The sequence below is a fragment of the Tursiops truncatus genome, chromosome 7 (genome assembly GCF_011762595.2).
Source record: "Tursiops truncatus isolate mTurTru1 chromosome 7, mTurTru1.mat.Y, whole genome shotgun sequence".
NCBI classification, from domain to species: Eukaryota; Metazoa; Chordata; class Mammalia; order Artiodactyla; family Delphinidae; genus Tursiops; species Tursiops truncatus.
Window position 1 is genome coordinate 19,026,452 of NC_047040.1, and position 12,557 is coordinate 19,039,008.

General features: G+C 49.9%; 2 protein-coding genes across 13 annotated transcripts in view; one reads left to right on the forward strand and one right to left on the reverse strand.

Annotated features, from left to right (window-relative positions):
* The window catches only part of ZNF142 (zinc finger protein 142), a 22,243-nt gene extending 15,104 nt beyond the window's left edge, over window positions 1-7,139 (forward strand). For 11 of the 12 annotated variants that reach the window (XM_073807243.1, XM_073807242.1, XM_073807245.1 and 8 more), the window contains 2 exons: window positions 379-484; window positions 2,144-7,139. In XM_073807243.1, the coding sequence (XP_073663344.1) occupies window positions 379-484; window positions 2,144-2,649 (612 nt within the window). In that variant the 3' untranslated portion in view covers window positions 2,650-7,139. The remainder of the gene's footprint in view (window positions 1-378; window positions 485-2,143) is intronic. The other variant, XM_073807248.1, reaches the window with a different exon arrangement.
* Window positions 4,315-12,557, reverse strand: part of PLCD4 (phospholipase C delta 4) — a 25,917-nt gene continuing 17,674 nt past the window's right edge. The window contains exons 7-16 of the mRNA XM_033859751.2: window positions 11,938-12,139; window positions 10,843-10,987; window positions 10,058-10,210; window positions 8,186-8,359; window positions 6,557-6,713; window positions 6,106-6,222; window positions 5,703-5,875; window positions 5,016-5,151; window positions 4,533-4,682; window positions 4,315-4,452 (exon numbers count right to left, since the gene is read on the reverse strand). Coding sequence (XP_033715642.1) covers window positions 4,346-4,452; window positions 4,533-4,682; window positions 5,016-5,151; window positions 5,703-5,875; window positions 6,106-6,222; window positions 6,557-6,713; window positions 8,186-8,359; window positions 10,058-10,210; window positions 10,843-10,987; window positions 11,938-12,139 — 1,514 coding nt within the window. The 3' untranslated portion in view covers window positions 4,315-4,345. The remainder of the gene's footprint in view (window positions 4,453-4,532; window positions 4,683-5,015; window positions 5,152-5,702; window positions 5,876-6,105; window positions 6,223-6,556; window positions 6,714-8,185; window positions 8,360-10,057; window positions 10,211-10,842; window positions 10,988-11,937; window positions 12,140-12,557) is intronic.

Sequence of the window (12,557 nt, forward strand, 5' to 3'; positions counted from 1 at the left end):
AACAGCTGACATTTACTGAGTACTTACACTGTGTGGGACACTAATTTTAATCCTTTCAGAAATATGAGATATACTTTTACTGTTTCCCATTTTCCAGATTAATAAACTGAGAATTAGGGGTAAGGTTGCCCTAGGACACAGCTGATAAGTGGCAGAGGTGAGATAGGGCAGACCTGGGGTCGGCCGAATGGGTTCGGGTTGCATCAGAGTGACTGGCCTTGGAGACCTGATTGGCAGTGGGGGAGAATGGGTAGGATTGGTGCAGGGAACAGGATTATCTGCCAACAGTTTCTCTGCCTGCTTGCTCTATTTCCACATCCAGTGAGTACCAAAGGGTACACATTTTCTGGGTGTGCTTTTTGCTCTTCCCTCCTCCAGTACCATATGCGGATTCACAAGGAGGAGCGGAAGTATCTGTGCCCTGACTGTGGCTACAAGTGCAAGTGGGTCAACCAGCTCAAGTACCACATGACCAAGCACACAGGTGAGTCTGCATGGTTTTGACAGGCCTGAGGGGTTCCCCTGTGCCCTAGCACACCCAGCCTCCCTGAGGTGGTGTATGTCCTTACTCAGATTTGGGGTGCACAGCTGTTTTCACATCAAGGGTAGTAGGTAGACTGAAAAGCCAGAATAGCTTCCCAACCCACTGAAAGCCTATCAGAATCAGGAGAGAGGTGAACCTGAGAGTCTGGACATGTGTACTTTGCGAAAGCTTCCCAGGGTATTATGGCACAAGGTCACCCACCTCCGGTTGAGGACCTCCAACTCAAACATGAGTGACTGAGCGGGTCTGCCTGGTCCCTACAGAGACAGGATGGAACTATCATGAGTGAGGAGGAGAAAGTAGAGGGTTCAGCTGTTATTTGTTTGTTTATTTATTTATTTATTTATTTTGGCTGAGTTGGGTCTTTATTGCTGCGCACAGGCTTTCTCTAGTTGCAGCGAGCAGCGACTACTCTTCGTTGCGGTGCGAGGGCTTCTCATTGTGGTGGCTTCTCGTCTTGCGGAGCATGGGCTCTAGGCGTGGGCTCAGAAGTTGTGGCTTATGGGCTCCAGAGCGCAGGCTCAGTAGTTGTGGCACATGGGCTTAGTTGCTCCACGGCATGTGGGATCTTCCCGGACCAGGGCTTGAACCTGTGTCCCCTGCATTGGCAGGGGGATTTTTAACCACTGCGCCACCAGGGAAGTCTCTCACCTGTTTTTGTTTTGTTTTGTTTTGTTTTGTTTTTTTTAAAGAATGAAAGAATCAGAGGCCCCATACAGTATTATCAAGATGACTGTGGGCTTTTTTTTTTTTTAAGAAGATGTTGGGGGTAGGAGTTTATTAATTAATTAATTTATTTTTGCTGTGTTGGGTCTTCATTTCTGTGCAAGGGCTTTCTGTAGTTGTGGCAAGCGGGGGCCACTCTTCATTGCGGTGCGCGGGCCTCTTACTATCGCGGCCTCTCTTGTTGGGGAGCACAGGTTCCAGATGTGCAGGCTCAGTAGTTGTGGCTCACGGGCCTAGTTGCTCTGCGGCATGTGGGATCCACCCAGACCAGGGCTCGAACCCCTGTCCCCTGCATTAGCAGGGAGATTCTCAACCACTGCGCCACCAGGGAAGCCCCCCTCACCTGTTTTAACTTGTCCTTTTTTTTTCTCCTGGGTAAAGTCCATGAACCACAGGTTCTCAGAGAAGGGTTAATGATGGTGTGCCTGTGATTGTTGCATATGCCCCCCCCCAAGTAAAGGAATTAACCAGATGCATTTCAAGGCCCTCTGCCTCTACCCCTTCTTTTGCCTCTCCCGCTTCCCTCTTAAGCATTTTCTTTTACTTCTTGTGTTGAACAAGGGATCCATTTCAATGGATTCCCAATTCCATGAGTACTCCATGACCAAAAAGGGGTTGGAGTTCCCCATGTAGAAACCCTGTCATATTTGAGTATTTATTGCTGTCAGTTGGCTACTTAGGGGTCCAGTTAGTTACCGGCATCCATCGAGCACCCACTGTATACAAGGGGCTATGTTGGGAATAGGACACACCAATGTCAGACAGGATTGGAACATTCCAAAGACATGGTCCTTAGGTTGCTGCTTGTGTTCCTTATGTCCCAGGATCACAGTGACTCCTCTGGTCCACTGATCCTTGTTCCACCTCCTTCAGTGGTGGTGTGTTCCCTGTCCTTGCCCTGTCCTACAGGACTGAAGCCATACCAGTGTCCCGAGTGTGAGTACTGCACGAACAGGGCCGACGCACTGCGCGTGCACCAGGAGACGCGGCACCGGGAAGCACGGGCCTTCATGTGTGAGCAGTGCGGCAAGGCCTTCAAGACACGCTTCCTGCTGCGCACCCACCTCCGCAAGCACAGCGAGGCCAAGCCCTACGTGTGCAACGTGTGCCACCGTGCTTTCCGCTGGGCCGCTGGCCTGCGCCATCACGCCCTCACCCACACTGACCGCCACCCTTTCTTCTGCCGTCTCTGCAGCTACAAGGCCAAGCAGAAATTTCAGGTGGTCAAGCATGTGCGCAGGCACCACCCTGACCAGGCTGACCCAAACCAAGGCGTGGGCAAGGACCCCACCACGCCCACGGTGCACCTACATGACGTGCAGTTGGAGGATCCCGGCCCCCCTGCTCCTGCTGCTCCCCCCACTGGCCCTGAGGGCTGAGGGCCTCCCCCACCTCCCGACAAGAAGAGGGTGTGGGCCCAGGTGTGCAGACTGGACCCAGAGCTAGCCTGAGGAGCTCAGGGCCAGAGGAAAGGCTTGGCTTCAGGGTGTCAGAGAGGCTGGAACCCTCCTGGGACTCTGGCTGTAGTACTTGGAAGTTGATATAAAAGAAAGACCTGGACCACAGATTGACTTCTGTTGAGGCACATTGTGTTTTTAACCCGTGAGTTCCTAATCTCTTCACCATCACTCCACCAGAGTCCCTGGCTATAAGATCGTGGTTTACCCATTTCATCTTCTCTTTCCTTCTTACTACGTCAAGTCCTATTTTCTTTCAGCATCCTCAGAACAGTTGTATCTAACTGCATGTGCTGTTGTGCCCACTGCTCTATAAAGCATGGTTAAATGATTAGTAGCTTATATAGACTCGTCCAAGTCCCTGACCTAACACTGCCAGGCTGTCATCTCAGTCTGCCCTGTCCCCTCTCAGGCCTCTGTCTCTCCTTTGTCTCCTTCCATCTTCACTGAGTGATTGATTCTGAAACGCCCAGGCCTGCCTTCTCTCTGTTCTCAAGCCTGAATCAGCCCTTGCCCTGCTCCCTATTTCTGAGTCCCTTTGTCTACCTGTAGAGGGAGGATTGCCACCCACTAAGCCTCCTCGTGGAAGCAGCTTTAATTCGGCACCATCCTGACTGGCTCAGCTGCTGCACTAGAGTTAAAGCACAAGGATAGGGTGAAAGACAGACAACTGGGAAGGTAAATCTCTAACCCAGGATTCTGTCAGTGCCTCACAGTGACTGTATAATTAATCATCTAAACTGGGACACACTGGGAAAATTGAAGAGGGTACTATTAATAATTATGCTGAGACACCAGACATAAACCCGGACTATTCCAGGCATACTCTTTAGGAGGGCTGGGATCACATAACTCTTTGTCTCCTCGTTTTGCCGTGTCCCTTAGAAGCCATACTTGCAGTAAGTGCAGGGGGGGCCCTGGAAACCCTATTTTTCCACCTTTTCCCTATCCCAAATGTCCCCCAACCCTCATATCTCCCCTTCTTGCCCAACAGTGAGAGACTGTACTCAAGCCAAATTGAGAGAGAAGCTCTATTTATACCAGAGGGGCTAGGGAGCAGCAGTCCAGTGGAGACTCTGAGGGCTGTGTAGTGTTCTCTTGACAGTCGTAATACAGTCTTGGGGTCAGATCTCCTTCCCCAGCCTTTGCCTGGGGAGCCTTGGGGCTTGATTTGTCCTTCCCTTGGCTCTGGACTTTGAGGAAGTTAGAGGTGGAGGAGATAGTGCCTCTGAGGGTTTGTCTGCCCCAAGCCCTTCTCTGGATTTCTAGTTGCAATCTGCCTTTGAGCCAGAGTTGGTGTGAAAGTGTAGTCCTAGATCTGGGTATGGTATTGAACCTATAGCAAGAGGAAGGAAGGAAGGAATTCCAGTGTAGAGTGTGCATAGGGTAAGGACAGGAATGATACCAAAGGCTGGTGAAAACGAAGAAAGGGAAAAGAAAGAAAGTGAAAAATCAGGTCCTAGATTTGCTTGTCAGGAAGGATGAAGTAATTTTGTGCCTAGGAATGCACAGTCCAAAGCTTGGTTTTCACCACCTCTGTTTGCTTTCTGGAGCATCCTTCCAGGCTTTTCTTACCGTCTAAAGCCGATGTACCCACTCTTCCCGTGAAGTGCCCACCTTAAGATTCAACCCCCTCTAGCCCTTCCCGGGTGCAGATGTGCACGAAGATGGAGGCTGGGTGGAGGCTGATGCCATCCTTGGAGAGCAAGTGTATATGGCGGTAACCTGGAAAGGGGGGCGGGGGACGGTATTAGGAAGGCAGCCCAGAGCTGGGGTGCGGGCCAGGGGTGGGAGGACTGGCTCACCTTGTTGCATGCAGTTCCAAGGCAGGGTGTACTGACCAATGAAATCGTTTCGGGATTTCCAGTCATAGTCTTTTACCACAAAACGCAGCAGGGCCAGTTCAGGTACCAGGACCCGGAAGCACAGTGTCTGCCCCCAGTATGGATTAAAACCTGAGTGGGGGAGGGTAAGTGAGGGAAGAAATGAAGGAACAGACATTGTTGACCATGTTGGGTTGCTTTCCCCATGTTCTCTCGCTTAATTTTCATAGCATTTTACAAGTGAGGAGATTGAGTGGGTAAGCAGTTTGCTTAGTCACTGGAGCTTGTAAGTGAGAGGCCTGGCTTCAGACCCAAGATGTCCAAGTCCTTATTCTTTGTCCGGTTCCACACTGCCTCCCATGAAGGTGGCGGGAGGGGTGATGGACTGTGCTTAATGGAGGGCTGGATGGTAGGAAAACAACAGCCATGCTCCGCCCACTTGCCCCCAGCACTGCCCAGTCTCACCATTGTTCTCCACGTAGATGGTCTCTTGCCGGGTTGTGTCTTGGCGGACGCCAAAGATCTCCACTCTTACCAGTGGATCCACAATGGACTCCTCTTTGGTCTTGTCCACTTTGGGGAGTTGCTGCCCACTGATTACCTGCAACCAGAGCTCTGGAACCTCACTAGTTCCTGCTCAGCCCAGCCCCCGTCCAGCTCTCACACCCTTGCGGGGGAGACACAGGACCTTGCACTATAGCTTTGGGGTTTGCAAAGATAATTCTCATGGGTAATATATTCTAGTACCTCACCTGCTATTTAAAATGCATCCCAGTAGAAATTTAGCAAGGTTTGAAAGTAGGTATTTTATGACAGCAGCCCTTCTATAGCGCTTACTATGCCCTAGGCACTGTTGTAAGCACTTCAGATTAACTAATCACAACAGCCCTGAGAGGTAGGCAGTATTGTTACCCCAATTTTGCAGGTGAGTAGACTAAGGTTAAGGAGTTTGCCTAACGTTACACAACTAGTAAATGGGTTTGAACCTAGGCAACTGGCTCCAAAGTCCATGCTGCCTCATGAGGAACTTTTCCCCCATTACACTCCTGTCAGTCCTAGCCACCCACCCCTCACCCCTTCCACCCACCACCCTCCCTGGCTTCTATCCCAGTGATCCCAGTTTCTTCCCAATGGTTTCTCTTTCCATTATACCTGGATTAGGAGGGTCTGGGCTTTGAACGGACTGATGGGCCTCTCAGGGTGGAAGGAACTCTGGGCGTCACGCAGGAAGTCTGGCTTCAGCACGTAGCCGGAGCCAGCATTCTGACGGAAGAGCCCATCACACAGGTCCATCTCAAGCCCCGCAGTCTGCATATTCAGAGCCACTGAGGGCCCGGGGAGAAAAGGAAAGATTCACCGTGGGGGCCATCCAGCCCATCTTTCATGGAGCTAGACAGACATTGGGTGTAAAAGGGCTGCAGGGAACACGATGGAGAGCATCTTTCTCAGCCTAGCCCTCCTCTCGGAGCACTCCCTGGCCCCGTTGCCACCCAGGGACTTACTTCCCACCCGTAGCTCTTCCACTCGCTCTTCCCTGTCCCTACTGCCCCCTCACCCATCTGGCAGCCTGCATTCCAGAACTCCTGGGGGTTGTAGTTGGATGAATCTGTCCTCAGGCCACTGGGATATACACGGCTTAACTGCCAGGTATTGTGCAGCACAAACTCATTGCCTGCAAAGAGGGTGTGGGTAGGGAGATGGTAGTGGGTGGGGTGGATCCTCCCACTTCCCTGGTCTCAAGGACCCTGCCCACCCAATTCATTCTTTGCAGCATCTCCTAAGGCTATGCCTATCTCTCTTCCATGCAGACCATCTCCCACACCTGTCTTACTCCTAGAGCCTTGAGCCCACTGTTAATACTCCCATCCCCGTACCTGGTCTGAGGAGTTCCTTGGCTCCACCATCCCTCCTTAGCTCCCTCATCCCTTGGGACTCATCTGCCTGCCCATCAGACCTGACTCTAACCCATCCCAGTTCCTTCCGTGTCCCTCCCTTTTGGTCCTGACCAGCCTCCTTGATGAGGCTCTTGGCCTTGGCTTCAGAGAAAGATGATGTTTCATAGAAGCGGTAGTGCTCCCTCGAATGAGTGAAGCTGTAGAATGTGACAGCCTTCAAGTAGACAACCAGGGCAGAGAGGGATGGACATAAGATGGGCTTGGATTTCTGGAAAAGGAGAAAGTAGAGAGGAAGATGGAATTGAACCATTAGCAATCTGAGAGGGAAGAAGCCAATGGCCAAGATCTGAACTTCTCCACCCAACATAAGGCTCTGCCCACTGCCTCCCCACTGTATTCTCCCTCCTGCCTCACCTGCTTTGGAATGAGAAGCAACCCAGGCTTGGAAATAGGAGCCTGGGACATAATCTTACAACACATAGGCGGACACAACAGTGGGCACATCACAACCTGAGGATGGGAATGGCAATAAAGGCAGTCTATGTATACTGATGGGATCAGTTTCAGCCTCTGGGCTTGAAGGATTACTTTGTAAGTAACAGGTTTTTAATTTATTATTATTATTATTAAACAGATGTCATACTCCCTACCTCTCATCTTTTAAAACAAATAAATAATTTTTTATCAAAATGCACACGAGGGCTTCCCTGGTGGCGTAGTGGTTGAGAGTCCGCCTGCCGATGCAGGGGACGCGGGTTTGTGGCCCAGTCTGGGAAGATCCCACATGCCGCGGAGCGGCTGGGCCCGTGAGCCATGGCCGCTGAGCCTGCGCGTCCGTAGCCTGTGCTCCGCAACGGGAGAGGTCACAACAGTGAGAGGCCCGCGTAGCACAAAAAAAAAAAAAAAAAAATGCACATGAGCCCAGACAGATACGTCAAGGTATGCAGATGGTCATGGAAATCACACCTGGAAGGATGTGAGAGTCCCAGAGTAATATCTATAGATTTTTCTCCTGAATTCCCATTTCCATCCCTGGGCATGGCAGCAGGTTAGACAACACAGCTCCAGAGAAAACAGGATAAGCTAGAAGTCATCTGAGCCAAGCAAATGCACAGAAGAGAGAAATGCGGACTTCAGAGCAGGATCTCGGTGGTCCCACCAGTGGTGCCCCTTCCCCACCTCTTCCTGCTCCTCCTCTGGCTATTTCTGATCCCTCTTCAGACTCACCTTTTCCAAGAAGCTTTCTCTAACTAAGCCGACTTTAGTTGAGGTCACAGCAGTCACTCTAGTAAGCCCTACTTACCCAATATAACACACACACGCACGCATGCACGCATGTACCCGTCAGTGGTTTTCGAACTAGCCTTCAAGGAGACTGGGAAGTAGCACAAAGATGTCTCAGAAGTCACCTGGGAGACCCAGGAGAGAGCCAAAGGGGTGCTTCAACCAGGAGGGCTCTGCATTTATCTATTTTGTATACTGAGCTTCCATATAAGATTTCATTAAAAAAAAAAGATTTCACGGCCCAAAGAAGTTGGAAAGCCACTGCAATGTACCTATATATGGCAATCTATATAGTGATGCTATGTACGCATTCATTGCCTCTTTCATTGGAAGCAAGGAGCATTTTGCTCCTTGGCCCTCCACCCTGCCTGGCTCCAGTCTCTTCACATGCGGGCTCTCAGCTAGTGGTACCCCCAGATCAAATGCCAGAGCAGAAAGACCACTCTCCTGGCCTACCTTCTTTTTGTCCTTACTGCGAGGGCTCAACTCCTGGGGCTCAGACTCCATCTGGGCCTCCAGCTGCAGCTCAGCCTCCTCCAGTTCAGACTCTGGCTCCTCCTCCTCTTCCTCAAGATCCTCCTCAAGCGTTTTTAACTTTTTTCCCTTCACAAGGATCTTCCTCCGAAGCTCCTAGGGGACAAAAATGAGGGGGCCTGTCTACCTATCTCGTCTGGAACCCTCCTGGGGATCATGCAGGTCCCACTGCTCTCAAAGGCACAGGAAGTGAGTGAGTGGTCAGAAGTTCCCACAGGAAGGCTTCTTGATACATACAACAGGGATTTCCTATTAAGCGAACCTGTAACATCTCTATCCATAAGGAAAAAAATACATGCAGACCCCTACCTCACATTTGACACATGAAGATTCCTCACAGATTAAAGATTTACATGTAAATATAAAGAACATAAGAGTATTAGAAGAAAATACAGAATCTTTCTGAATAACCTTAAGGTGGTAAAGCCTTTAAAAACATGAGATGGGGCTTCCTTGGTGGCGCAGTGGTTGAGAGTCCGCCTGCCGATGCAGGGGACACGGGTTCGTGCCCCAGTCCGGGAAGATCCCACATGCCGCGGAGTGGCTGGGCCCGTGAGCCGTGGCTGCTGAGCCTGCGTGTCCGGAGCCTGTGCTCCGCAACGGGAGAGGCCACAACAGTGAGAGGCCCGCGTACCCCCCGTAAATAAATAAATAAATAAATAAATAAAAACATGCGATGAAAACTCACAAGACATAAAAATAATTGGCAGATTTGACTACATAAAGATTAAAAATCTCTGAAGATGTTATAATGACAAAAAGAAAAAGTAGACTGCAAGGGCAGTTCCCTGGCGGTCCATTGGTTAGGACTCCGCACTTTCACTGCCGTGGCCGGGGTTCATTCCCTGGTCTGGGAACTAAGATCCTGCAAGCCGTGCAGCGCGGCCAAAAAAGAAAAGGAAAATAGACTGCAAAAAAAAAAAAATTTCCAAACCATTATCTTTAACATTTAAAAATTTGTTATATATCAATAAAAATTATAAACCCTGGGCTTCCCTGGTGGCACAGTGGTTGAGAGTCCGCCTGCCGATGCAGGGGACACGGGTTCGTGCCCTGGTCTGGGAAGATCCCACATGCCGCGGAGCGGCTAGGCCCGTGAACCGTGGCTGCTGAGCCTGCACGTCCAGAGCCTGTGCTCCGCAACGGGAGAGGCCACAACAGTGAGAGGCCCGCGTACGGAAAAAAAAAAAAAAAAAAAAAAAAAACAAAACATATATATGAAAAGACATTCATGATAGATATTGATATTATATGTGAGCTATAAAAGGGGAGGAAAGGATGATCCCATTCACGTTTTTTAAATGTGACCATATATACACATACATGTCTATATAAGCATTTAGAAAATCTTTTGGCAGCCGTTATGGGAGAGGCTGAGATTATGGTGGGGGGGCTAGGCTATAATTATGAACTATCAAGAAAAAAAGATTTTCCATTAAAAAAATAAAGTAAATAAATGTCTTTAAATTTAGAGAACTTTACCTAGAATTCTATGTTAAATTAGATTTTTTTTTTTTTTTTGGTTGCGCCACACGGCTTGTAGGATCTCAGTTCCCCATCCAGGGACTAAACCCGGGCCATGGCAGTGAAAGCCCGGAATCCTAACCACTAGGCCACCAGGGAATTCCCTGAACCAGATTTTTAAAAAATTGAAGTTCTCTCCAAGGATATTAAAGAGTAAGATGGTCCATCTGAGGGTGAGAAGAAGGGAACAAGATGGGCATGGAAGAAGGAGCCAAGGTGGGGCAATAGGGAAGCCATGGCAGAGCCTGGGCTGGGGGAGCATGGTCCTACCTCAGGGGAGGGCAGCTGAGTGGGAAGCTGCCCATCCAAGGTGGTGCTCAGTAGCTGATTTCCCAGGATCTCTGTCAGATGGCGTGCTATGATCTCCTGCTGTTCCCAGCTGCAGTGGTTCTCCAGGGACAAGATGACTGGATAGTCTGATGTCTGATGGGGAGGGGAGGGCACACTGGAGCCAGAGTTCTGAGGCCTATAACCTCCTTGCTTCTCCAGGCCCCCCTAGTTACTAACTCAACTGAGTACCCTGATTGCCAAGGTCCTCCAACCCCATGCCAGGTCTCAAGGAGATCTTCCTGGGTCTGGGCACGCCACATCTAAAAGTCACTCTTGGGACCCCAAATCTCAGATCTGTGCCAGGTCTGACCCAGGTCCCTCTGGGACCTTTGCGTTTTCAGGCTCAGAGTGGGAAAGCCAGGACATTCCCCCAGTTATTTGTTCATGTTACACTCTCAGGCTTTCATCTCCAGATTGCTATTGTCTCCCAGCTCTACCCACCACTTTCTCTGTTTCCTCATCCACCCTCTCCCAGATGGGTGACAGAAGTTGTTAGAGGTAATAATTGCTAATCTCTAGCAATTAGCTCTATGACTACTAGTAACACATCTAACACTTATTCATAATAATCCCTTAATATTTGCCTGATGCTTCACAGTTAAAATCTCTTTTACACATATGCCATTTGACGTAACCTCCCCTGCATCCCTCCACCCTCCCCAGACCCAGAGCCTCTTCCTTCAGATCCTCTTGCCTCATCAGTATTTCCATCCTGAGGCTCCTACCTGGAAGGCATACTGTCCAATGGCGGCCACAACATCTTTGAACGGGATGCGAGAGGTCAGTGTGTGTCCGTGGTAAACAATAGGTTCCCCGCTAGGTCCATCCCATATATCCACCTCCACGCAGCGGCATCCTCGCTTCAGGGCCCTGCAAGAACCCCACCCCCCAGGGACAGGAGGGGTCAAGGTCTGATCTTCCACCTAGGGACCCTCTCTCCCCACCCTGAAGAAAACAGTGCTTACCGGCACTTACCCATCAAGACTCCACCAAGCTACATCTCCACGGACCCTTCTCTGTCTACTGGGACAGGGCTGCAGCTCACACTGATCTCCACCCACCCCCACCCAGACCAACTCACAATCCTCCCTTAGCGAGCCATCACATCCTGCCTTGGGTGTTCTGCTTGTAAATCGTTATACAACACCGAGTTATTCAAACTCTCAGTAAATTTACAGTTATTTCCTCTACTAGACTTCCTGGGGAAGTTCCACTCATCATGTATCCCTTGAAGCTACTAGTTCAGTTGCTGGCACTACAAGGATATCTTGACTATTTGCTCTAATCCACGATTAAAAGCAGATACCATTTATTAGCTATTGACACATGGATTACCTCATTTCATCTTCACAACAACCCAGACAGAATAGGCATTGTAATCATCTCTGTTTCTCAGATAGGGAAACTGAGGCATAGAGAGGTTAAATATTTAGCCCTATAGTCCCAAGTGAGGGAGCTAGTATTTGATCTCAAATCGTCTGACTCCAGAACCTATGTTTTTAACTCCTCTTCTCTACTGCCTCCCATTTAACATTTAGTTTATTTATTTGTTCACAATAAATCTGTCAGGACCTCTGAGTTCCAAGAGAGTTTCATAGCCTGTGAGAGAGAGAGAAGCTCCATTTACCCACAGGGTTTCCATACCACTCTCCTGCCAGTCTTCAGTAGCTCCTCCATGTCTCTCAGGTATCCAGGGATCCTCAGCCCCAAAGCCCCCCACAACTTTTCAATCCCTGTTATTGCCTGACAGCAACCCCCAACTTCCCACAGATGTTCCTTTCTCATGAGCTGGACCCTTTCACCCCTCGGCCCCACTGCACCGTATGTATCCCTCCACGCTGCTCTGGCCACAAAGCTGGTCTCCCACTAGGTAGGTGTTGTGGGAACTGCTGATGTAGTACTGGTTCAGGGGCTGAGTCATATCCTGGTAGATGGGGAGGCAGGTCGGATTGAAGATGTCTCCGTCCTTTGAGTAGAGGTAGCTGAGGAAGCCATCCATGCTCAGCACATGCCGCAGTTTGCCTAGGGTGTGGAGTAGCTAGAGTGAGAAGTTCTGGTGACAGCACCCAGCACACCTACAGGCGGTTCTCCACCCCAGCCCTCTCCAGGGCCTGGCCTTTCCAATGGTGTCCACTCCCAGCCTCCAGATCCCAAACTTGCCCCATCCAGTGTCTGTCATTTCAATCACCCCCACCCTCAGAGAACATTAAATCTACAAGGGGAATCATTAAGATCATTCTAGTCCAGTGCTGTCCAATAGAACTTTCTACGATGACGGAAATGTTCTATTCTGCATGGCCCGATACGATAGCCTCTAAATACATAAAGCTACCGAGTATTTGAAATGTAGCTGTGCGACTGAGGAACTGAGTTAAAATTTTGATTTTAGTTACAGTCATCCCTCAGTATGCACAGGGGATTGGCTGCAAGACCTCCCCCT